The sequence below is a fragment of the Uloborus diversus genome, chromosome 10 (assembly GCF_026930045.1).
Source record: "Uloborus diversus isolate 005 chromosome 10, Udiv.v.3.1, whole genome shotgun sequence".
NCBI lineage: Eukaryota > Metazoa > Arthropoda > Arachnida > Araneae > Uloboridae > Uloborus > Uloborus diversus.
The window spans coordinates 7,085,244-7,110,312 of record NC_072740.1 but is presented as its reverse complement, the minus strand read 5'-3'; the positions used below and the strand labels follow the sequence as shown (position 1 = coordinate 7,110,312).

Sequence of the window (25,069 nt, the reverse complement as noted above, 5' to 3'; positions counted from 1 at the left end):
AATAAATAAACATTTAATTTCTTCATCCCAGAGTAAAATCTAAAATGTTTCGTAAGTTTGAGTGTTTTTTCTGATAAACGAAATACACTGGTTATCATAAATTAAGGAAAAATAAAAAAAATGAGGATTACTCAAAAAGTTGCTTGTAAACTTTTATGAAACTTATCACAATATGCAACACATAGTGAGATATAAAATAACATAAAAACATAGTATCAGACAATTATGGCAGTATTGAAATTAACACATCCCTAAAACGAACAAATCGACAGTGTCAGTTTGCTATAGAAAAAGTACCTTAAATATGAAATATGTTCCGCTCTAGAAGCAATACAGCACATGCAGCCATGTGTGATGCTGTCAATTATGCGGTCTATCAGTTCCACGGGAAGCGGGAGCCATTGCTCTTGCAAAGCATTATCAAGCGTGGAAAGGGTCTGAGGTTGCGGGTTGAGAGCAGATAGACGTCAACCTAAAGCATCCCAAACGTGCTCGGTAGGATTCAAGTCCGGAGATCGAGATGGTTACTCCATGCGGAGAATAATAACCTGTTGAAGATCATCATCTACGATGCTAGCTCTGTGTGCTCTTGCGATATCATTCTGTAACAAGAAAGCATAACCTATTGCCCCAGCATATGGGCGCACATAAGCATCAAGGATGTCATCTCTATAAACCTGAGCATTCAGAGTTCCCTTTGGAAAGAAATGCAGGTCTGTGCGTCCACCTAAAGAGACACCACCCCAAACCCAGACACAGCCTCTTTCGTAACCATCTCTTTCGTGGATGTTTGACACATGATAACGGGTTCCAGGTTATCTCCATATCAAATAACGCCTACTATGGCTTAATAGACTAAATCTAGACTCATCCATAAAGAGAAAAGCCCTCCATTGATCAGGCGTCCAGTGGATGTGTTGTCGTGCCCAATGTAAACGGTCCCTTCCATGGCAAGGTGTGAGTTGCATACAAATGGCTAGTTCCTTCGCATACAGACCACTTTCGTAAAGCTTCCTGCGTGCTGTTGACGTTTACAGCAACCTTCCAGTGGATGCAGCAAGGGAAGATCTGAGATTAGTCGGAGTAGCGGCTCTATTCCTACGTGCCCATAACCTCAAAAATTGGTCATCGGCACTCGTCGTAGCCGTTGGCCGTAATTAGCGAACCTCGTGGAGGCCGAATCTGTCGTTTGAAATTGGCTCCAAAGTCTATGCACCACAAAAGACATTTTTAGCCATCTGGCTACTTCTGTCTGACTTTGTTCTGCCTCTAGTCTCCCAATGGCTCTCCATCGTAGTTCTGCAGGCAAATGGTGCCTGGAAGTCAGTGTTACAAAATGGTTATCTCGGATTTCTTATGGCAGTATCACAGCGCAGTTTATAGGCTTGCTCTCAAACGTGAACTTCTTATGCTCCTCACAGATAACGCACTCCGATTTCAGCGCCACTAATTTGCATATTGCAGTTTTATTGAGCAAATCTTACTCAGCAACATATTTAAATTTTACACAGTTTGGCTTATTTTTGAGAGAGTTATCGCTATTTTTGTGATTTTTCCTTAATTTATGATAACCAGTGAATTTAGAAACGACGCGTCATTTAATATTTTGTTTTTTGCGCCGAAATAAAAACTTATGTTTAAAAGTAGTCTGAATGGTGATCAAAGAATAAAATATTATTTCATTTAGAGCAATTTTGAAGTTGATTCAATTTATTATACAATTCCTTTAATTTTAACCGGAGATTTTAATGTTAATTTTGCTTCTGATCGAGATAAAAATTTAGTATGGTTTTCATACAATCCAAATTACAATTACAAATGGTTAATAGGCCAGCTGAAACCACTACAAGTCATGGAACTGTACTTGATGCAGTCTTTACAAGATTTTTAAATAACATACAATGCAAAAATTTCGTTGCTTTTTATAGCTACCATAAGCCAATTGTTACTTTCATAGGATCAAATAATAATTATTTATTCCTATGAACGTTATCAATTCTGCCGAGCGTCCCGTGACGCACTTTTTTTTTCTTTTTAGTTTGTTTGGTTGGGTTTTTTGATTTTTTATAGTTTTTTTTTTTTTTGTGTATAACTTCTTGTTTAATCAACAAGTTTCATATTTACATAACTTTTGTCCTTTTCCAAAATTTGTAGTACAATAAAAGTAAACGACAAAGTTCGCTTAAAAATAATAAAAGCTCATAATTCTTAATTTTTGATCGTGAGCACACATGCACGGGAAAGCTAAAATATGCTTAGGCATTATTCACAATTTATTGACATCACTGGTTTGAGAAAAAGTCATCCGAAATCTTGCACTGCAACTGTGACTATCTATCCCGATTTTCGAGTTCTCGTCACGAGTTTTTTAGAGATATTATTTATTAATCTATACTAATAGTATAAAGCTGAAGAGTTTGTTTATTTGTTTGAACGCGTTAATCTAAAGAACTACTGGCTCGAATTGAAAAATTCCTTTTGTGTTGAAGAGTCCATTTATTGAAGAAGGCTATAATAGGCCTTTTTTTTTAAATCAGATCGATCGAAACATCTGTAATTACAAATTAAGTGTTCAACTGTTTGATTCTATGAATTCCTAATAGATGGCGGGATAAGTTAGCTCATCGAGAGGGCGCTGACGGACAGTGTCGATAGCTGAAAGGAACCATGCCGTGTTGCTCAGACGCGTGGTTGGCTACGCTATTGTGGAACTGTTGTGATCTGCGAACTGATTTTTGAATGCATTTTACTTTCGATATTCAGGTACATAATTTGATTTTGTACGGCTTTTCTCCTGGGTTTTGGTTCCTTCATTTCTTCAATGTTTGTTTTTGTTCTTACTGTTGAAGATAACTTATCTAAGTAAATAATTTGATTTGTTGTATTATTTAATAGTGATTATTCTTTATAACGTTTTTATTATAGTATTGCTTACTTGGTGAAACATTTTAAATTGCAGAAAAAATACCGCTTCACTCGCTAAAGGGCTGGGTTACGGTAATGTAGTTGCTTGGCATGTTAAGCGATGAACTATACAGTTGAAGGATTATTTTAAGTTTTAAAATTCCTGTTAATCTTTTTATGTGTTTTAACGAATAGTTTCAAGTTCCTACGAGACTTTAATAGGTTTTTTTGAAAAAGGGGATGGGCATTTTAGTTGAAGAAACATGATAATTTTAAATCAGAAAAGGGGGGGGGGGTTTAAATTCAACGGATTTCCTTAAAATTCTTAGCATGGGCATCGCCATGCGGGTACTGTTACGCAATAACAATGATAAACTTTAAAAAAAGTCTGCTATAGGGGCGTCGCCCACCTAATCTCCCATCTCTCGCACCCTCTTTGCCCCGCCCTCCTTTTTTCGTGCACCAGCCGTCTATTAAAATCTCACCATAAGATTTCAGTTTGGCGAAATCCATACAAAATCATTTTGTAGTGAGATTCCACTACTTACAGGGTGGTCCAAAAGGGAAAGGGGGGGGGGATTCCCCTATATGAGAAACCCTTGTGGCTTGTTCGTTGAACAAATGAAACTGAAAATTCAGACATGGTTGTTGGAAGGTATGCGCTGGAGAGATTGACTTGTTGCAATCATTGATGCGGGATTGATTGGCTTGTGATGATTTTGGTCAATGCAAATCTCACGATTACGGTGAGAGAACTTCGAATTTTTTTTCTTGGCAGCACCCACTTTTTTCCTTGCGCAAATAGATCACCGTTGCAAAAACACAACACTCTTTCTACTCTGCTAAAAGTTTTTCCACAAGCGATGCTCCGCACGTGGTATTTAGAGATGTGCTTCTACTACTGTCTAATTCTTTGAATTATGCTAATTTAAGTTGGTCAAAGCTTCTGCTCTTATTCGTCATTAATCCTTTAAAATGCTATTGTCAAATATATTACGCCAACAATTTCCGTACACACTAATCACAACGCCATTTGTGGCTTTTTAATAAGCTGATTAATTTGCGCACAGAAAAAAGTTAGAGTTGCCATTAAAAAATTTCAAACTTCTCACAAATTAACCATGAGCATTATGCACTACGTTGCTTTAAAATCAGCACAATCTTCAGCGCATACATTCAAACAACTTTATGAAAAATTTCGTTTCGATTGGTTCAGAGGATAGTCGGCTAGGGCTTTTTATATAGGGGAAGTTTCTTTTGAACCACACCATGCGTAAACTAACAAAACATAAAATATAAAAGTAGAACAATTTATAACTTATATAAAAAGAAGAAATTACTGCTCTTATCTCGATCCAACGACTGTTTAATGAAGACGATTCCTTCCGTTGATTCCACGTGAAAAAACGTTGTAGCATTACCAATGATAAAGTACTGCACTCGCTGATTATTTCCGGAATCACGATCCGTTGCATTGACCCTCAAAACTGACGTTCCAAAAGGAACTGCTTCTGAGACAGAAGTAGAATAAGAAGATTTCTCAAATATAGGTGGGTTGTCATTGACATCATCAATGTTTATATGGACAGTTACATCGGCATATGCTCCAGACACAGAATCAGTAGCTCGAATTGTCAAATGATATTGCTGTGTTGTTTCATAATCGAGCTCTTCCACAACATATATGATACCTAAATTAAAGAAGAAAGCATTATTATTCTTTATCAGGTGTAATATAGAAGTGAATTTTGAAATGCTGAAAGAGCATTAATGTTAATAAAGACGCAAATTTTTTCCCAATTAGTGTAAAATGATAAATTCAATAAGCGTACAGAAGTCTATTATACCTACAGGTGAAGATACATACCCCTTATTTTGTGTTTATAAAGTTCTCGTTTTTGCAGAAACATTAAATGAAATGATTTTCATGGTGACAGGCTTCTTGCAGAAATCTGGCTCTGGCTCACAGTATGAAGTTCGTTTTTTCAATTGCTAACCCGGTTGCTTTGTTTTTTAATAGATTTTCCACGCATTATGAAAGTTAGACAAGCTCAAAACTGAAACAGGAGCTATGTGTGCTTAAATGAAGCACAAATTAACAAAATAGATTGAAATATTTTGTTAATTTTGTTAGCAATTATGCATACCAATAGCAAATACTGCAAGTAGGAGATCGTGAGGCAGAATGAAATGGTAAAATATTTACGCAGTTTGCAGTTACCTATCCGGCGATATCTGAACAATGTTACCAAACACATTGTTAATTGTACTCAGAAAATAGTTATCTCTGAATATCAAAGTATATGATAATATACAAGCCATTTTCAAAATTTGATACTCATTTTGTAATATTTTGTGGCACATGTAAAATAATTTCTGTTATTAAGTTGCACAGTTCTTGTTATTAACATTTGAAATATTATTTAATACTTACTGATGTTTAGTGCAATAGTTATTTAATATTAGGCATGTTTTGATTTGTAATGTTCTCTGCGATTGAATAGTGTCTCATCTAGTATTTAGACTATGTTGCTTTCAACTTCATCAATATCAACATATTCTAGAACAGTACTTTTCTACAAATTAAATATTAAACGTAAATATGTTTCTTACTGGCAAATTTTGACAATCCACAGTTTTCATCAACTCCCGCCCATACTACTTGACCTGTATGCAACAACCAGTAGATAATTTGTCTGAAGGAGGTGTCATCAGCTTGAATTATTTGTTATAGAGCTAACTACATAAAAGTGTTGATCATGAGATACAAGAGAAATTTATGACCGAGAAGTGATGATCATTTATGTAGCCAAACATTGAGCAATTGATGTGGCAGGGCAACTAATTGATATAAAGGAGAGGGAAGGTGTGCGGGGGGGGGGGGGGGGGGCAGCCTACGACAAATTTTCTGCAGAACTCATCAGATACCTTCAAATTAAAGAAGTAATTTTGCAGGAATTCTGAAAAATCCTGCAGAATGTTTCAAAATGAGGAAGTAGATCCACAGTTCTCAGAAGTAACGCTTAGTCCGTTTCTAAACTCGACATTTCGTCAGAAAAAAATTATGTGATGCTTATACAAAACTGCTAATACAGCGGCCTCTCTCTAACTGAACGCTCTCTAATGTGAACTGAACACCCTGATTTTCTGAACAATATCATGATGGTCCGACGAATACTTATATACATTATCCAGTCTCCCTCTATAATGAGCACCCCTATAATCTGAGCACTTTTGTTCGGTCCCATGAGTGATTAGAATAGAGAGAGTCTACTGTACATCAGGGTTAGACATTTGGCAACATCATAGCTTTGCATTATTAGCGACATCACAATCTTTTTTCGCGCGAAAATGTCGAGTTTTGAGCCGAAAAAGCATCATTTTAGAGAACTTAAGATTTACGTATTCAATTTGGAAAGAATCAGCAGATGTTCAGCAGAAGTTTGCAAGGGTTGCTGCAAAAACTTGCTTCTTTAATCTAAAGATGTTTGCAGAAATTCTGCAGCGCTTCTGCAAAAGGATCGTGCAGAATGTTTTGCAGCAGTAGTCAAAGAATGTATTTCTTTTTCTTTTCATGAAGTTCATACTCTTTTCAAAGACTTGCAGCAAACGTAGCTTCCATCAGTACCACTCTACTTGCTTGTAGATATTTTTGTTTTGTTATCAAAATCCTCAAGGCAATTTTTGTTTCACTGAATGCTAGTAGTGGCGAGAGGAGACATGTCGACCGTTTCTCCTCAAAGAAAAAAAAAAGGAATACCTAAAATGATAAAAATTGTTTGGGAATATACATACTTCAGCCAAACACTACGATCATTTTACCCCCACTTTCCTTAAACTGCTCTAAGTCGAGAAATATAAGGGATACTAACTATCTAGATAATTAATATATTCTTTATGAATAAGAGAAGCTTATGTACATTGAAATTAGTTGGAATTTTGGATGAGAAACGTGATGCAGAAAAATTACTTTCGCAGTTTCATACTTAGAGTCAAAACTAGAAATGTTATCATTTTACATTAAAAGAATATCAGCAAATTAAAAAAAAGTTGGTTTAATGTTTAAACATAGATTCAATTCTATTAAATAAACAATAAATAAATAGATATTGACACATTCTGAAATCATTATTTCTTATCTAACCATTAATAAAATAATTTAATTCCAGTAAAAGGCCAACTTTACGAAAAAACCGGGAAATGAGAAATTTCCCAAATCGCGGACCAATTTTACAAATTGGAGCTCGTTTTTAAGAAAATAAAAAATAAGGAGATAAAATATGAAAAACCTGTATTTTATAGTTGTTAGTTCAGAATAAAAGCAACAGTTGACAAAGTCGTATTCGTCATTCGTGAAAACGGACCCTTTATAAAAATCGCGATCTCGAAAATGGAATTTTTTCATTCTCAACTATGAGCATTGCATTTTTTGGATAATAGACATGCTTATAAAATTTCAATTTCTTTCTCTGTAATCAAAGTTTTTAATCGCGGCGTTTCTGAGCTATTTAGTTCTTTTTTTTTGGGGGGGGGGGGAGGCATTTTTTTTGAAGGTGTCTCGATTCTAAAGGGTGTTTTTTTTAGAGGTATAGATCTTTAGGTTCAAATAAAACACCGTTAAATGATGTAAATTGCCATGAATTTGGCTTTATTCGAAAGATGATTCTTTGCCATTTTTATTTAAATGTGATTTCTGGTATATGGCCACTTCGGCTGGCTTGGAGAACGTCTAATCGGGAAGTCCAATTTTCTATCACTTTTGCAGCAATGGGGGCCGTATGTGAGTGATATGTGGCGAATGTTCTCGTCCAAGGCGTCAATCGTCTGTGGCTTATCGGTGTAGACCTGAGACTTCACACAGCCCCACAAAAATAGTCCAGCGTCGTTAAATCGCATGATCTTGCAGGCCAATTCACGGGTCCATTAAGCGAAATTATTCGTTCACCGAAAGTTTCTTTCAACAAATCAATTGTGACACGCGCTGTGTGGCATGTTGCACCGTCCTGTTGACTATTCATGATGAAATGGCAAACCAAACTAAACACAAAACAAGTGAAAACTGTCAAAATGGCCCACATATCAAACAGTGTTCCCGACGAAGTTCTATACCCCTATAAAAAAAAACCTTTACTAGAAATTATTGTATTTTGCAGATCAGTGTAGAAGGGGGGGGGGGAGGCTCAAATCTTATAAACTCCCACAGTAGAATATCGCAACAAATAATCATGACGTAATAAACTTCGTCACCAAAAATTTTACTTCGTAATTAAATAATTAAGTTTATTATTATTATTATTATTTCAAGGAAATTTATTTTTTGTAAAAATTCTGGAGATATAAACTATAAAGGGGGAGATTTGGCTACAAATTGGAAAAGTTGGCAACTCGGGCTTTCGGTTTTGTTATCGAAAGTTTGGCACATTTGTCTTCTTTTTAAATCAGTAACCTTTGATACATCATTCAAATTTTTATTCACACTGTGCATATGGCTTCTCTGATCTGTAAAACCGTGGATTTTGCGTTTTTTTTTTACATACAACACAAAAACTAAACACTTTTCAGAATCTCTAAATAAAATTAAGCATCTTTAAGCACCAACCCTTAAAAACCAATAACATATAAATCAGCACTTTCTGAGCATCGTACGAACCCTGGATTACCTTAAATTATCAATTAAGCTTGAATATGTAATTGACTCAAACTAGCAGAACCACTTGTCAGTATGAAGGACATTTGTGAACCAGTTTTTTCACTAAAAAATATTAAGATAGTGATGCATGTATCAGGAAAAAAAATCAATTCTTTACAGATAATTCCCAAACTGAACAAACTTACATCTGAAGAAACTCAGAACAAATAGTACAAGCTGTTCCGAATATAATGCATCACGTTAATAATCAACCAATCAAATTCAAATATGTAATTGAATCAAGCAATTGGAAACACCTGCTAGTATGAAAGGCATTTATAAACTAGTTTCTTACTATCAAATATTACGATAGTACTAAGGGAACTTTTGAGAGAGAAATCAAGATATTTACCTTTTCATCTAATGGGTGGTAGAAAATTAGTCATTTACTTTTTTCTTATTGGCTTCAGTTTTAGTTCATTTTTCATTCAAATGTTTGAAATGTTTGAATAATTTTGAACTATTTTATACAGTTTGATAGTTTCATTTTATTGAACATCACACAAGAATACCTAAATTGCTCAGATACATCCGCATAATAATTCTTTTCAATAATAGATATATTTGACGGAGACACTGATAGCCTTAGCTACATGGGTTACCAGGCCGTGCTTACTAAACAGCTGCAAGGTAGCTGTCACTTTTCTTCTTGTTTCATTTCATTTTGTGCAGATAAGAAAATATTTTATCATTAAATATTGGTAATCATTTCTTTTCAGATTGAGTGACAAAATTAATATCATCTTCCCATTCCAATGTATCCCACATTCTTAAATGTTATCATACTTAATTTAATGCAAAAATAAATAAATAAACAAATAAAATAACGGATTTAAACTTATTTACATTTATAAAAGAAGAAAATAACACACAATATATTTTATGGGAAGTGAAACAGAGGCAGGAAAGAAAAAAGAAATCATAATTAGGTGCCATACATGGTGTTAGAAGTAAAAGCCAATTGAAAAAGAGACTGGAAAATGTTAACAAGATTCAATAGCAGTAATGGAAACACATTCAGCATTAAAAAATGGTAAGAAAGTAAAGTGTAAAGAGTTTTTGTACACCAAAAGTTATACGGTGGTGTGAAGAATAAAGGAAATCGTTAGAAATTTGGTATAATATTTTTAGAGGAATGGTGCTTTGATTGAAAGGAAAGTGATTGTTAAAAAGGAAATGAAACAAAAAAACAGACGAAAATAAAAGTACTCACATGGCCCATTGCTATTACCAGGGTCTAAATGATGAAAGATCATAAAAAAGCCAGTTAATTTATGATTACAACATGCATTGCAAATAATCATAACTGTTTACTTTAAAATAACTTGAAAGAATACAAAAAATAAAAATATTAAAAAGTGCATTTTACATTAAAAATAATAAACTATGCAAATAAAAGTTAAAATTAAATGCAGTGAAGATAAAAATGCATAAAATCAAAGCCAAATCATGTTCAACAAAAATAGCTAATAAAATGTTCATCCATATTATAAACTTTATCTGGTATTAGAAAATGTTATGCCCGTCTTTAAAATAAATCAATAAGCAAAAAGTAGATTGTTTCCTCTTTCCAGAAACTGAAATTTATGAAAAACGATCCATTTTTTAAATTCAGATTTTATTAGTATCCTACAAGAAGAATTTTGAAAGAAATCTATTAAATGGCATGCTTGCAAATGAATGTTGAACATTTTACTTTGGCTTGAGAAACAATACTTGCAAAACTATTAGAATAGTCGAAGGCCCAGATTAAGGCATGGACACATGGGTCACGGGCCCAGGGCACCAAAAGTTGGGGGTACCAAATTTGTAGCTGAAGTTTTAACAAATACGAATAATTTCACGCCACACTATAGCAAAATATAAATATTAAAAACTTAAAAAAATAGTCTCTTTTGCAAATTTTAAAGCCACCGGTCATCTTGGTGAATAAATATTTTAGCAATTTATTCTAATAATAATAGCTACAGCTGGAATTCCATTGTGTATGTGTGTGTGTGTGGGAGGGGGGGGGGTGGATCATGAGGCATATCTACCATTGAAACTTTTAGCAACGTTGTTTTAAAAGAATTCCTTTTATTAGGGGGTTGCTTTTTTTGGGGTAAAAGGCTTGGTAAAATTGAGGGGGGCTATCGCAGTTGGGGGAATGGGTACCCCTAGGTATATCATCTGCAATACAGAAAAGCCATGGCAGATCTTAATAAGAAAATATTCAAACAATTTATTCGAATAATAATAACTAAAGTAGGGGTGCCCATTGGGGGGGGGGGGGGAGTCATGATGCTGACTGTACTATTGAAATCATCAGAGAAGTTATATAAAAAAGAGTTTAGTTTCTTCAAAATAAAGTCGCGTTTTTGGGAAAGGAGCGACGAAATTGAGGGGTGCCATCACACATGGGGGGGGGGGCAATCCTAGCTATATCATCTGTATATTAACATCTACACTAGAGAAAAGCAATCTGACGTCTTGGAAGGTAAATATTCAAGCAATCTGTGCGAATAATAGTACCAAAGGCACGGGGCCCATGTAGGGGGGGGGGGTCATAATGCCGGCAATGCCATTGAAATTATTAGAGTATTTTTTTTTTCAAAGGATTTTATTCTCTCGATGTTGAACTCAATGAACCAGCCCGAATGTACTCGAGCCAGCCGCTATGTAGGATAATGGATGATTCTGGGATGAATAATGTTAGACCCCAGAATAACAGACATAAAAATTTATTACAAAACTATGTAGGGGCAGCGATAGTCTCGAAGTTTTTAAATTTTATACACTTCTTCAAATTCATATGAAAATAAATAATTATTATTAATATTTATTATTATTTTTTTATTCCATAAGAGAAGCAAGAATAAATTAGAAATGACTAGTACTTTAAGCCTCACCAGTAGTAAAATTTACACCAAAGTCTTGATGACTGTTTCCATCGACAATACTATATATGAGCTGCCTTCCTTCCGGACTATCGGCTAAGACCGTGAGGACTGCCGATTTGGAGTGAAGAGATTCCGAGACCGATATATTATAATACTGCTTCGGAAACACCGGCATATCTCTGTTAATCAGACGGATCGGAACATCCACAGTACTTCTCAACGGAGGAATGCCTGAAAATAATCACATGCGTATAATATTAGACAAAAATTACTAAACATCCCAATTTACTAAATTAAAAAAAAACAACTTTCAATCATTAACTATTGCATATTTAAATAATTCATTTATTACAAAGTAGGACAGTGGCTCTTAACCTTTCTAAGCCCACGTACTCTTTTTCACCAACAATGTATTATTATTGTTCTTGATATGTTATCGCTTAATCACCCATTTTTTTTAAAAATAATCTCTATAATACAATACTCTGCTTTAACTAGATAATTTAATCTTTGAAATTCTAATATCTCTCAGTTTGATTTAAATGACTAAAGCCACCGCTTGTTTTGATGTTTCAAAGCGGATTACCCTTAACTAAGGACCTTATTCCAGAAAAAATCGGTAGCATTCTGCATCGGATTGACGTCATAACTAACTCTCGAACTGACTCCGTTTGCGGAAAGTCTACGCAGAGACAGTTCAAGGGAGTACTTTTGACGTAAATCCGAAGCGTAAATGATTCTGTCCGAGTGCCGGAATAAGCCTTTAGGTGTGCAAGTGAGGAAGGGAGAAAATGATTCAATTAAACAATTCATACCTCCGTCCACTGCTGCAACAACTATTTCATGATCAAGGTTCTGAGAACCAACAGGTTTTAGCAGTATAATCTCTCCGCTCTTGCTATCCACTTTAAAAGTTTTGTTATCACCTTCTAAAAGTTCATAATGGATTCGACTATTTTCTCCAAGATCTAAATCAATCGCATGTACCTGGAAAAAAAAATGTCCAAGTTGAAACGAAAATATTTATACTATAAGTGTTGATTATTTTTGTTGTTTCTAAGCTTAAATGATGCTTTGGTAAAATAATAGAAGTGAGTAAAAACATTGCAAAATCAAGCTATTAAGAATATTCATGTAATATTAAATATTATAAGTTATGTTCTGCAAAAATGAGCATCTAAAACTGCCAGGGCATTTTATCTACAACTTTTACTCTTCATCTATGGTAATACACAGGGTCTGATTAACGCACTGTCCGGCGGGTCCGCGGACCTGGGCACCACAAATTTAGGGGCACCAAAATAGCCTAGCCTAAATTCACTTACTTACTTCCTTTTTTTTTAAAGCTCATTTTACTTTTTCTCAACTTTAAGGGAGAAGACTCAATTTTTTTTAAAAATCAGCTCAAAACCTCATAAAGTTAAAAACATTTCGCGTAAAGAAGTCGTTGTCCCTTAGCTCTAGAATTTCAAAATAATTACTCGGATGACATAGATGAACATTTTCCAGAAGAATTAACACACTTTCAAATTTTTGCAAAAGGTAACCCTTCTCCTGGAGAATGTTTTAAAAGGATAAGATCACTAAACATTACACATACATTTCCGAATGTGGATTCACCCCTGCAGCTTCTTCTTACCTTGCCTATCATCAGCTGTTCCAGTGAACGTTCCTTTTCATTTTTGAAAAGAATAAAAAATCATTTGAGAAGGCGTTTTCCTTATTGACCATTGAAAATTCTGTGACATCAAACATAGATTTCGATTATTTAGTCGACATATTTACCTCTGTTAAAGCCAGAAAGAAGCTTTTTTAAAGCTTGATGTCAGAATTAGTAAGATTTTTTTTGCAGTTTTAAATTGTTTTTTAACTCTTTTTCGCCTTAAGAGGCAATTTTAACTGTGATAGTTTGGTGACTATCAAGTGTTTGGTATTCAAATCCCAGATTTCCTTTTAAATGTAGTAATGTTCCTTTAAAATGTAATTTCCAGTAAGGTTTCTAGTATGAAACATTGACTTTAAAATTGTGCGGATTTTCTTATGTGTGGGGGGGACACCAACATCTACTCAGGACCTGGGCACCAGTTTGGCTTGATCGGGCCCTGGTAATACACTCCTGTTTGTGAAAATTGCAACACCATGAAGGAAGCATCATAGTTGAATGAAATTTAATACACAGTTGAGTGGTAATGGTACAAATAAATGATTACACTTTCAAAACAAACAAACAATAAAAAGAGATAGAAATTAGTATTTTGTGTATCCACCACGTGCCGCAATAGGAGCTGCTACACGATTCGGCATGGAGTGAAACAAAGTTTGAATATCTATCTGCCTGCGGAAGAGTATTCCATATTGTTTGTATGCGCAACCAAAGTTCGTCTGTCGAAGCAACAAGACGAGGATCGCTAGCGAGACGTCGTCAAACGAAACCCTACACATGTTCAATCGGTGACATATCCGGGGAGTATGCAGGCCAAGGAAGAAGCTGTACCTGCTGCGAATCAAGGTAGGATTTGACAGTCCTGGCGATATGTGGACGGGCTTTATCCTGCTGGAATACAGCCCCTGGCAATCCTTGCAGGAAAGGAATAGCTTGGGGCTGTAAAACTTCGTTTATGTATCAGCTACTGTTCAAATTGCCCACAATTCGTAGCAACTGTGATCGTCCATGATATGTTATGGCACCCTACACCATAACTCCGGGTGTTCTTCCACTGTGGCGTTCGATAATGCACTCCGGAATATGCCCTTCACCGGCATAGCGCCTGACACGAATTCGGCCATCATGGTGCCACAAATTGAAGCGGGATTCGTCAGAAAAGACGACCTGCTGCCAATCAGCACGCCAGCTCTTATGCACATTGGCCAATTGTAGCCGCAGGCGGCGATGGTTTGGCGTGAGAGAAATCCTGTCTAAAGGAATCCTTGCGCGCATCCCACGCTGCAGCAGACGTCTCCAAATTGATGAAGCACACAATGAAACACCTGTAGCTGTTGACCACTGTGCTGCCAATTGTATGAAGAAGCTGTGCGGTTAGTCAGCACCATACGCACCAGGTGTCTGTCATTGCGAGCTGACGTCACATTTCGGGGTCAACTCCCGGATTTCTGAGCTGTCCGACCCTCGTCCGTTCACTGCTTCCAGACACGCATGATTGTGCTGCTGTTACGCTGCACACGAGCGGCTACTGCACGATAAGACAAACCAGCTTCACGAAGGCCGACGATTCTGTCCCGTTCAAACTCCGAAATTTGCTCAAATTTCGCTTTCTTTCGTCGAAGAGGCGTAGTAAAGATTCAGTTAACGTTTACTCTAGCATCTAACCACCGATAATCATACACGCTTCGCTAAAGCCACTTATTTATATTCGGTTCGATCCGCCGTTCAGAGGGCGCTGCTCAGCGTACGCATGCGCTACCGGTCTGCAACTGTAATCATTTGCATATTATACCCTACTTTACATTTCCTACAATTTTCAGTTCACTCGCGTAAGTCCTTCGTGGTGTTGCAATTTTCACAAACAGGAGTGTAATTTCTGGACACTCGATGAGGGTAGATCAAGCCTAGTGGGATCTTAGACTAGAAGGTAGCAGGTGAAATGTTTTTTTTTGTTCAATTGTTCCTTTTTTTCAAAAATGTCAGCTGTTTCGTACTCGGGTAGTCAACTCTATACCGGTTAATTGTAACAATTTAAATTGAGTCGTCAGAGCTAAGCACTGATTGAATATTTTTATTACTTCAATCAAATATTAGAATGCGTACAGTACCTTCAAATTTTCTTCAGAGATAGTTTCCACATGAAAATGTAAGTCTAGATATGAACAATGTTTTTCATGTCTGTTTGATTGAAAAATGAAAAGTATTTTGAACCTCCAGCTCCTAAATAACACATGTTATAGCAAAACACCTTGCAATAAGAGAAAGGGGATTACGGAAATTTCCTAACTGGAGCACCTGTTTCACATTTCTGTGAAAAGGGGTTTTTAAACCAAATTACTTGTACAAAAACTGAAAATTTTAACTACAGGGTTTTGGTGAAATAATTTTGTATAGTTTTAAAGTTTACGTTGTTGTTGTTATTGTTGTCGTGTGTCAGCTAAGCTGGCAATTTGGGGTGCGCTGCTTCGCTTTTTCAACTGCATCGTAATTTGGTGTGAAGTCCGACTTCTACAATACACACATGCCATAAAGACCCGTTTATAGGGTAGGCAACCATTCACAGCATAACAACACATTCACACAAAGAAAGGACAAGGACAGGGGAGAGAAAGTACGTTCATGCCCGAGATGGTATTCGAACCCGGACCTTCTGTCGCAGTCAGATTTTTGTGACCACTAGACATCAGGCGGCAGTTTATGTTGGTTACAGTATTTTTGTATAAATTTTCAAGTACGCTTAGAAGTATTTGAAAATTCAGGAAACATAAAACTAAAAATGAAATTTAAATTAAAGCATATTCGTGAAATATTTTTGAACAGGTTTAAAGCATACGTTGATTATACAAATTTAAAAATTCAAGAAATACGAAAACCAAAAACACATATTATTTTTACAGGTGGGCTTGAACCATCAATTTTTCGATTAACAGCCGAATATTCAAGCCGGTTGTGCCACGAATGCCTATTGCTTTAGATGAATTGTTTAACGAGTTACATTTAAATTTGTAACGCTTTTTTAAACCTTTTTTTTTTTCAATTCACGCTCGGCGTCAACGTGCAATAGCTAAAAAACATATTAAAAAAAAAAAAACCACGATTCACAGACACATCACAACTTTTTTGGAGGGATTTTTAGGGGGAAAAAAACACAATACGCGAAAACTTTGTTTTTAGCTTAGATAAACCACAAAAATTAAAATTCTGATGGTTGAGAAACAGTATATGTAGTAACGAATTTTACATGGCATAGTTTGGAGATCCGATTTTCCATCCATGTGTGATGGATTTGCAACTTGATATATATTTAAAATCAGACATCAAAACAAGTCGTTCTAAATGCAATGAAGCAGCTGCTTGATATTTTATTAAAAAATGGTGCTTAGTACACATTGGAAAAACGAGCAAAATTTAAGTGGATTTTAGTATTGCTGGCTGCTGACAAAGATAAAATAAAAAAGTTATGAGGACTCTTACATGAAAATAAAACGTCAATGCCTATAACCTGTAAAGATCACAGGATATATTCGGCGGCAATTCATAGTTGTAGTCGGAGATGTTTTCTTTTTTTTTTTTTTTCAAAATATATAATTTTTGTTTTCGAAAGATTTTTGCTTGTTTGTTTTGGTTGTTAAAAAATGTCCGAGGAATAGACCATTCCGGAGGTCGCATAATGGACTTTTAACTATAATACAGAACACATGCAGACAATATATAAAATAATTTACAGCACAAAGGGGGAAAGTACACCCGAAGCAAGGGTGCGAGTTGGACAAACCGCCTCAAGTATGTCAAAGCAATCACTCAGACAGTAGGTCACTGAAGGACAGCAGCTCCAAAAGAGAAAATTTAGGGAAAGTAGACGATATGTTTCAGAATTGCTCATCTCAAAAAGTGGAAAATGAGATTTTAATGGGGAATCAGGACTAAAAGAACTATTTTCTTTAACCTTCTCGTGCACAAAGCAAAAACGTTGTTGGTTTTAAAAACACATAAAAACTAAAATCAAGCATCCCAGCCAATTAAAAACATTGTGGCAACTTATTGATTATTAATTCTGGTAAACTTTATAAAAAATGTACTCATTTGTAGATTTTTTTCATCTTTCAATACGAGTTATACTTGTCAGAAGGCACTTTTGATAAGGTTTAAAATCTACTACAGGGTTCATACTCAATTTGGATAAAAAAATTCCATGACTTTCCAAGACTTTTTCATGACTTCATAAACATTTTCATGACTTTGTGACACGAAGAGAATAGTACTATTTAATGTCAAACTTGCTAATTTTTTCGGAAATGGGCATTAGAAAAACTTTTACATGAGTGCCATTACCTCATTGGAGCACTTACTTGTGACTGAAAAAAATATCAGTACATACTGCTGAAAGTAATAAATTATTCTTTTTTGTCTTCATCAGATAAATTCAAGGAAAATAAAAATATAATGAATGCAATACATTGATGTTTAAATGTCTAATAAATATTTAATAAATAGAACAGAATAGTAATGAATTTGATAAAAATTGAATAAGTTTAAAATAATAAATTTACTTCACAAAATCATTGCCCTTTGATATCAATAGTGCATCTAATCACTCATGTAACTGGACAGCATATTCGTTCATTAAAGTAAAGCCACTTTTAATAGTAAATTCATTTTTCCAAACCAGATATTTCAGCTGGCTAAAAGGATCAGTTTTGTGAGCTATATGTTGGGCACTACTTTTTTAGAGTATTAGAATTCCCCTATTTTAATGTTCTATTGCCTGACTAAAGTCTTCATTTTAAAACCTTCAACATATCAAGATAAACTCTGAAAAATTTAATGACGAACTTTTTACAAGTAGTTGAAACGAACTGGTATGCAATTGAATTACACTTTTTGAGGGGGCGTGGCAAAATCAAGAAAATGCGAGTCCACTACTACAGAATATAAAATATAAGAAGTAATGAAAATAATGGTGGGTTCAAAATTAGTAATGCCCCAGTAGTAAAATCACATCACAAAAAAAGGTGAGCGGCTGTTACAGAAGCGGATGAAATTGGATTCCAAAACTCGGACTTGTTTTTGAGATCGTTCAATTTATATGCAATATTACTAAATCACTCAATATTTCTAGCGCTTTTTTAGCAATTGTTGCTTTCTTACTGCACAAGACATTTTTCCATGACTTGAAATAAATTTCCATGACTTTAATGAAAATATTAATTTTCCATGACTTTTCCAGGTCTGAAATTTGTTTATTTTTTTTCCCATGACTTTCCAGGATTTCCATGACCCGTACGAACCCTGCTACTACCAACTTTATGGTTTACTTCTGCGCAACAAGGGGGTATGAGGGTCAACCTCCCCCCTCACCACTAGAAGTTAGTTCTGGCTGTGCTAGTGCTGCAGCATGTTAGACACAAAGGAAGTAGTAAAAAAATATATTCACTTTATAACACAATGCTCTTTACTAATTACATTTTTCCAGCTATAGTGTAAAAAGTCACGGTATTGTTAAAAACAATCGTCATTCAAACTTAAGTGCTACATAAATGCTGCACATTTATATAAACTAGCAACAGATTTTGTGGTTTCAAAACGATGCAGTTTCAAGTTTCTGTTATGGATTTGTTGCTGTAATTTCCATGCGATTTGTGTTGTCCAATTTCAGTACTTTTTTAAACAATCACTGGCTGATGCCTTCCTCTAAATATTTGACTTCTACTCTATTACTCCTCTACTGAACTGAAAAATCTTGCTGATTTTCTCTATATACATAATATTTTTAAATTTTCTCTCCTGCCGCTAGTCTGTTTTTAAAATGTACCTAACAAAAAATTACAATTTACTTCTAATTAAATTTTCGCAAACATCAAAATAATTCCATACATAATACATACATACATACATTAAATTGAATCGAGCTTCACAACTCAGTTCAATAGGTGCCACAGGCAGCACTTTGATACTGGTAGACGATAAATTTAATAGCAATACAAAATTTGAACAAGAAGGAACGTAAAATTGAATCAAAATCCCAAAACAACCTATGGCCTCATCAGGGGGCTACTCCCCGAGGGTAGGGAAAAAACCTTGAGACGTTTCGTGAGTGCTGCAGACGAAAAGCCCTAAAAAAACAGCACTAGTACCCCGATATCTATTTTGTTAGGTATTTCGCCAGCAGCACTCACGAAACATCTCAAGGATTTTTTCCCTACCCTCGGGGAGTAACTACCTGATGAGGCCAACGGTGTTTTGGGATTTTGATTCAATTTTACGTTTCTTCATGTTCAAATTTTATATTGCTATTATATATATATATATATATATATATATATATATATATATATATATATATATATATATATATATATATATATATATATATATATAATAAAAGTGAGTATTTGGACTTTGATTGCAATTGTGCTAATTTCTCTAATTCCATCTTCTACAACTCTGATCTTGGTCATATTCTGACCGGTGATTTAAATTTTTTACAAAACAAAAAGCTCATTAAACTTTTTAGTTTGGGTACTAAATATCGGCCTGATTTTCGTATTAATTTTTTGAAAGCTTATAATAAGCTTGCATTTGAACTTGAGTATTTTTTAAGAAAAATCTCCTATAGTTTTAAGGCTCCACTTAATGCATTTCTTGAATACAGACACCACTTTTTAACTGATTTGAAATCACGTTTACGTGATATTGTCAACATAGAATCTCTCTGCTGATGAAAATAATGCCATTAATGATTTTAAAAAATCCTATGTCTTTACAGTTGTTGATAAAGCTAGTTCCAATTATTCTATCTGCTGCAAAAAATTATATGCTAATATTTTGAAAAATGAACTAGAAAAAACCACCACTTATAATTCCTCCAAACTTAATGAATCTTCCATCATCAAAAAACTTGCTGCTGCTTACAAACTTTTTAAATTGCCAAGTCCTGATTCTGTTATCCTACCTTACTTATATGCAATTCCAAAATTTCATAAAACACCTGTTGGGTTTCGTTTTATATGTTCTGCCACCAACACCATTGAAAAAAATCTAAGTGTAAAACTTGAACAGTTTCTCAAAAAAATTCTCGAACAGCTTAAACTTCAACAAAAGAATTGGTTTAGATTGTTAATAATAGTGTAAAAGTGATCAATTTACTGACTATGCTATATTAATACTTGATAATAACTAAAATTAAGTTTAAAATAGAGCGTTAAATAAAATAAAAGAATTAAAGAACACAAGCAGCATTGTTAAAAATAACTTGTATTTTCCAAAGTAATAATCAAAAAAAAATGCAAAAGGATTGAAACTTATTTTCGACGAAACATGTGTTCGATGTTGGCATAATTCTAAAATAAAGGTCCTTTATTTACACAAAGTTGAAAATTAAAAAAAATAGTTCACTAATAGAAATCTTCTTTAAAACTTCATGAAAATTATTTAAATAAAAAAATCAAAACATTGCAGATCAATACATTTTAGTAAAACATGTAATTTTTCTAGATAAATGTGTCTTTAATTCATTAAAAAATGCTTCCCAATGCATTTGCATTTCATTTCTGCATTTAATCTGGATTTGGACGGTCTTAAAAGCATAGGAGAAGGTTATACTTAGAACGCAAGCTTCAAAAGTGATTTTCAATTCATTTAATCTACAGAATTTGCCTCTGGTTTCACGGTATAAAGAGAAGACATATCTCAAAACATACGAATTTTAATTCATGCGGAGATCGGTTGATAAAATTGGTTCTCAAATCTCTTCAACTCACTACCGCAATGAACAATCAGGAAGCACTCGATTTCCTTTTTTGTCAAGTCACCAAAAAATTTACTCAAGTATCAAAATATTAAGCTGAGTTTGTTTAAAAAGGGAAGACATTGGTTAAAAGAGTTGAAAATCATTAGTTGAGAATATCAAGAGTTGAAAATAAAATGTAAAACGAGAAATCCTGCAGAAAATCGGTAAACAGTATTGGTACACCTTTTTAAAAATTTATATTTTTACGGATTTCTCAAAAATAAGAGAACAATACTTGTTCTATCGTTTTCCAATAAAAAATAAATCACCCATGTATATGCCTTAAGGGGGATCAGCAACAAATAGATCCTTCATTGTAAATACTTGGGAATAAGCTGGTAAATTTCAAAATCTAGTTTATTCAATATGTACAATTATTTTATATATTTTCATCAAAGTATCATTTGAATTCGTGAGGATAACGAATTTTATTTGAAGGCCTTTAGCGTCTAACACGCAGCTTTCTGTCAAACCTCCCCAATTTTTCAGAGAATTTAACAGCATACAAGAGATATATAATACTAAAACTTCAAATAAAAGTATTGAAAATTTGACGAAATATGAACGTTTAAAGCTACTAACTTTTCACTGCTCATGCACGAAAGATAACAATTTATATCCTTCATAATTCGAAGCTGAAATAAATGTGGCAACTCATAAAAAAATTCCAGTTGAACATTTAAAAAAATTATAAAGATATTGGCGATTTGATGTGCTGTATTATAAGGATACTCCGAAGCGCGATGAATCATAAGATGATGTTCACGAAATAAACCATTTTTCTCACGAATCACACCCTAGAAACGCTGAACGATTGCAAGCAAGTGTAATCACTTTGCAAACGATCCTTTACAATCAGGCCTGCGGAGTCGGAGGTAAGATGACCGACTCCGACTCCTGGATTTTGAACCGTCCGACTACGAATCCGACTCCGGCTTTTGAATTTTATTATTTTTTTTTCAATCCCTCACCCCCTCATGGGAAAAAGAAAAAACCCTTAAACAGTGATTGAAATATAAGTTTCCATTTATAAAATTTTCGCGTCGTAATTAATTGCAAACCTAAAATGCATACAACGTTGGAAATTCAATTTTAAAATCAATATTTTTCCGATAGTTTCAATTTTTAAAGGGAGATTACTCAAAAATCCCATTTTTTTTTTTTTTGTAAGAATGAGAAAGACCGGTTTGCTCTCCTTTTAATGCTAAACAAATTAATGTAGATCAAATCGTGTGAATTCAATTTTTGAATGCTGTAACTTTAGAGAGAAAAGCTTTCTTGCAAAGCCTCCTGGTGACATCTATCTGGAAGGGGGTAGAGACACCCCAAGTTAATTTTAAAATTTATAAAATGTAAATATTTTTATTCTAAAATTTTTCCCAAATAAGCCTTAAATTATGTTACCTCTACAAAATTTCAATGACAATAGAAAACTATAATGCTGGGAAAGAATGGGTACATATGCGTCTGCAGCAAAGGCCGTAACCAGGTTTCTATGTTAAATCTGCCCTTGCGACTTTTTCGACTTGAACTTGGGGGATCATTTTGGTGTAGAACAAAAATAATTTAGTCAAATTTTCAGCTCTTTATCTCTATGGACCTTCGAGTTTTTCCAAAAAAAAAAAAAAAACCCTGTTTTTTCGGTTTTAATTTTTTTTTCATAGTAAAATTCAAAATCAATGAATAGTTTTTTCCCCTTATTCTTAGGAATAAAATATATGAATAATTATTATAGTCATAATTTTTTAACAAAAAGTCGATTTTTGGTAACGGAAATAAAATTTAAATATTTTTTTTCAATGCTTTTCTGAAAGGTGTTGCTCACCAAATTTTGTCAGAAAATATCTTTTATACTCCTCTACACTCAGGAGTTTTTTCGTATTTTTTGAAGCGGTGGAACAATACGAAACCAATTAAAAAATGATTTTTCTTTTCATAATTTTTTTTTGCGCTTAAACAAATTAAAATATTTTTTATTATCTAAAAATTCATTTGAACTAAGTCGGTACAACATCGTCTGCTAAGTAAAAAGAAATTTAAAAAAAAAATTATATTTTATTTCGAAAATTCTATCTTACTAGAGAAAAAACATAAAGAAAAAACCAATAAAAACCAAAGACAGATCCTTCATGAAGATATTTGGAGTGAAAAAAATGATTTAAGAGTTCTTAAATAAATATTATTCAATGCTACATTGTACATAAAGACGATTATATCATTTGTCCACGCGATTTTGAATAATATTTCAGTCTGGATCTAATAAAGAAAAAATTTCGAATATTAAAGTAACATTTTTATAATTTAGACACCATTTAACATATATATTTTTTAATAACTCACATTAGATATAATAATTTTAGACCATTTATGATGATTTTTTAAGTAAGGTTAGTCTTTGTCACTTGTCTTTATTCACAACGACATTGACTTTTTCATCAATAAATAGACGACTATTTCAGCTGGCTTTACTATTTTTGCCTAATATGGAGCATGAGACTGAAAATATATGTCAAAATCAAATGTCTCAAGCTGTATCATATTTAGCTGAGATGATGAATGAAGATGAAACGATTAAACTCCATTATGTCAAAATCACACTTGATATTATAAAACTTAAAGTGAGATCGCGAAAAAATTAAGTCAAAAACATATCGTTGCTTTCTTGATTATCAGTCACATAAGAATGACATCACTGGAATTACTCGATGTTGCTGTGACTTTGCAAATGGTAGGCCTACTGTCGGATGTTGCTCACACATTGCTGCGATCACATATTTTCTGTCTCATGCTCGACATTTGGCAAATATAAATTATATTACCAAAAGAATTGGGACACTTTCAAAAATTCATATTTTTACGGATTTCTCGAGAAACAAAAGACCAATTGCTCTATCATTTTTCTTACATAAAAAGCAGGGCCGTATCCAGAGGGGGCCTGACGGGCCCTGAGCCCCCGAAACCCGAAATGTTTTGTACCGTAAAACAGAAGGTTTTTTTTTTCTTTAAATTCCTAATGTCAGAAAAGGAAAATAACAAAGTTTTTTTTTATTCTTAATTTTGCTACTATTCAAAATTTATAATATTTTGCAGAAATGCAGAAAAAGTAGTTCTAGTTCTCATTATCTGCAAGGCACACTTGAAATTTAGACCTTTAATTAGGACTTCCTGCTCTCTTTCCCAATTCAGTTCAGGGAAGTCCAGGGTTAAAGCAGGCCCTTTGCAGTTCGGTAGACTTTTCAAGTCTACCAAACTGACTTCTGTGCACTTCCTCCTCCAGGGGCTTGCACAGAAATTTTGGGGCTGTCACAAATGCTTCTTTTGGGCCCCCTCCATATTGTTTACCCATATTTTCAACCCTAGGTTTAAAAATATTAGGCCCAATTTAAGCTCGGGCCCGGGCCAACAGGTGTCACTTCTCCCCTCTGTGCACGACCCTGCCCTCCTCCCCCTAAAACTCTTATAAAACTTACACTGTACTGATTTCGAGCCGAGGACTCCTCAAAGGCTGGGCCATTAGTTTCCGATTAGGCGAGTATCTTGTTACCAAGATGTGCCAAATTCAGCTCCTTGATACATCCTGAGTAAAAAATGCAAAAATCACGATTCTCGCGTTTTTGTAGCATAATTTTCAAGATCATTTTTGTGACTGATATGTTTCTTGTCTTGCATTTATTTAATGCCGAATTCAGTATCGTGGAAGTTCTTTTGTTATTGCTTGTTTTTTCTCTTACTTCTACTGCATACTGTTAATACCTTTAGTATGAGGAAATAAAAAAACACTTACTCTACTCTCTTTCATTTTCTGCACTACTTGTGATTGAAAAAAAAAGTTTGTTTCGAGAAATATTTCCTTGCATTTATTTTTAACTTAAAACGGGTGTGTCTTACAAAGTTATAATCATTTTGTAAGACTGTGCAATCAACTTCTGAAAAGTGTAAATAAAGAGCTTCAAATAATTTCAACTGTTCGAGAGTCTTTGAAAATTATTTAAGTTTTTGAAATTCCTTGAAAAGTTCTTCAATTTTGTATCTTATCAAGAAAATAAAGTATGAATTGTCCAAATGGCCAGAATATTACTCTTCCGTTCTTATTTTCTGAATGTCTACACCATTTCTTTTAAACTATTTTGTACAATTTTCATACT

General features: G+C 34.1%; 1 protein-coding gene across 1 annotated transcript in view; it reads right to left on the bottom strand.

Annotated features, from left to right (window-relative positions):
- The window catches only part of LOC129231593 (fat-like cadherin-related tumor suppressor homolog), a 354,750-nt gene that overhangs the window by 94,947 nt on the left and 234,734 nt on the right, over nucleotides 1-25,069 (bottom strand). The window contains 4 exon segments of the mRNA XM_054865953.1: nucleotides 4,250-4,595; nucleotides 9,807-9,830; nucleotides 11,482-11,703; nucleotides 12,288-12,459. Of these exon segments, the coding sequence (XP_054721928.1) occupies nucleotides 4,250-4,595; nucleotides 9,807-9,830; nucleotides 11,482-11,703; nucleotides 12,288-12,459 (764 nt within the window).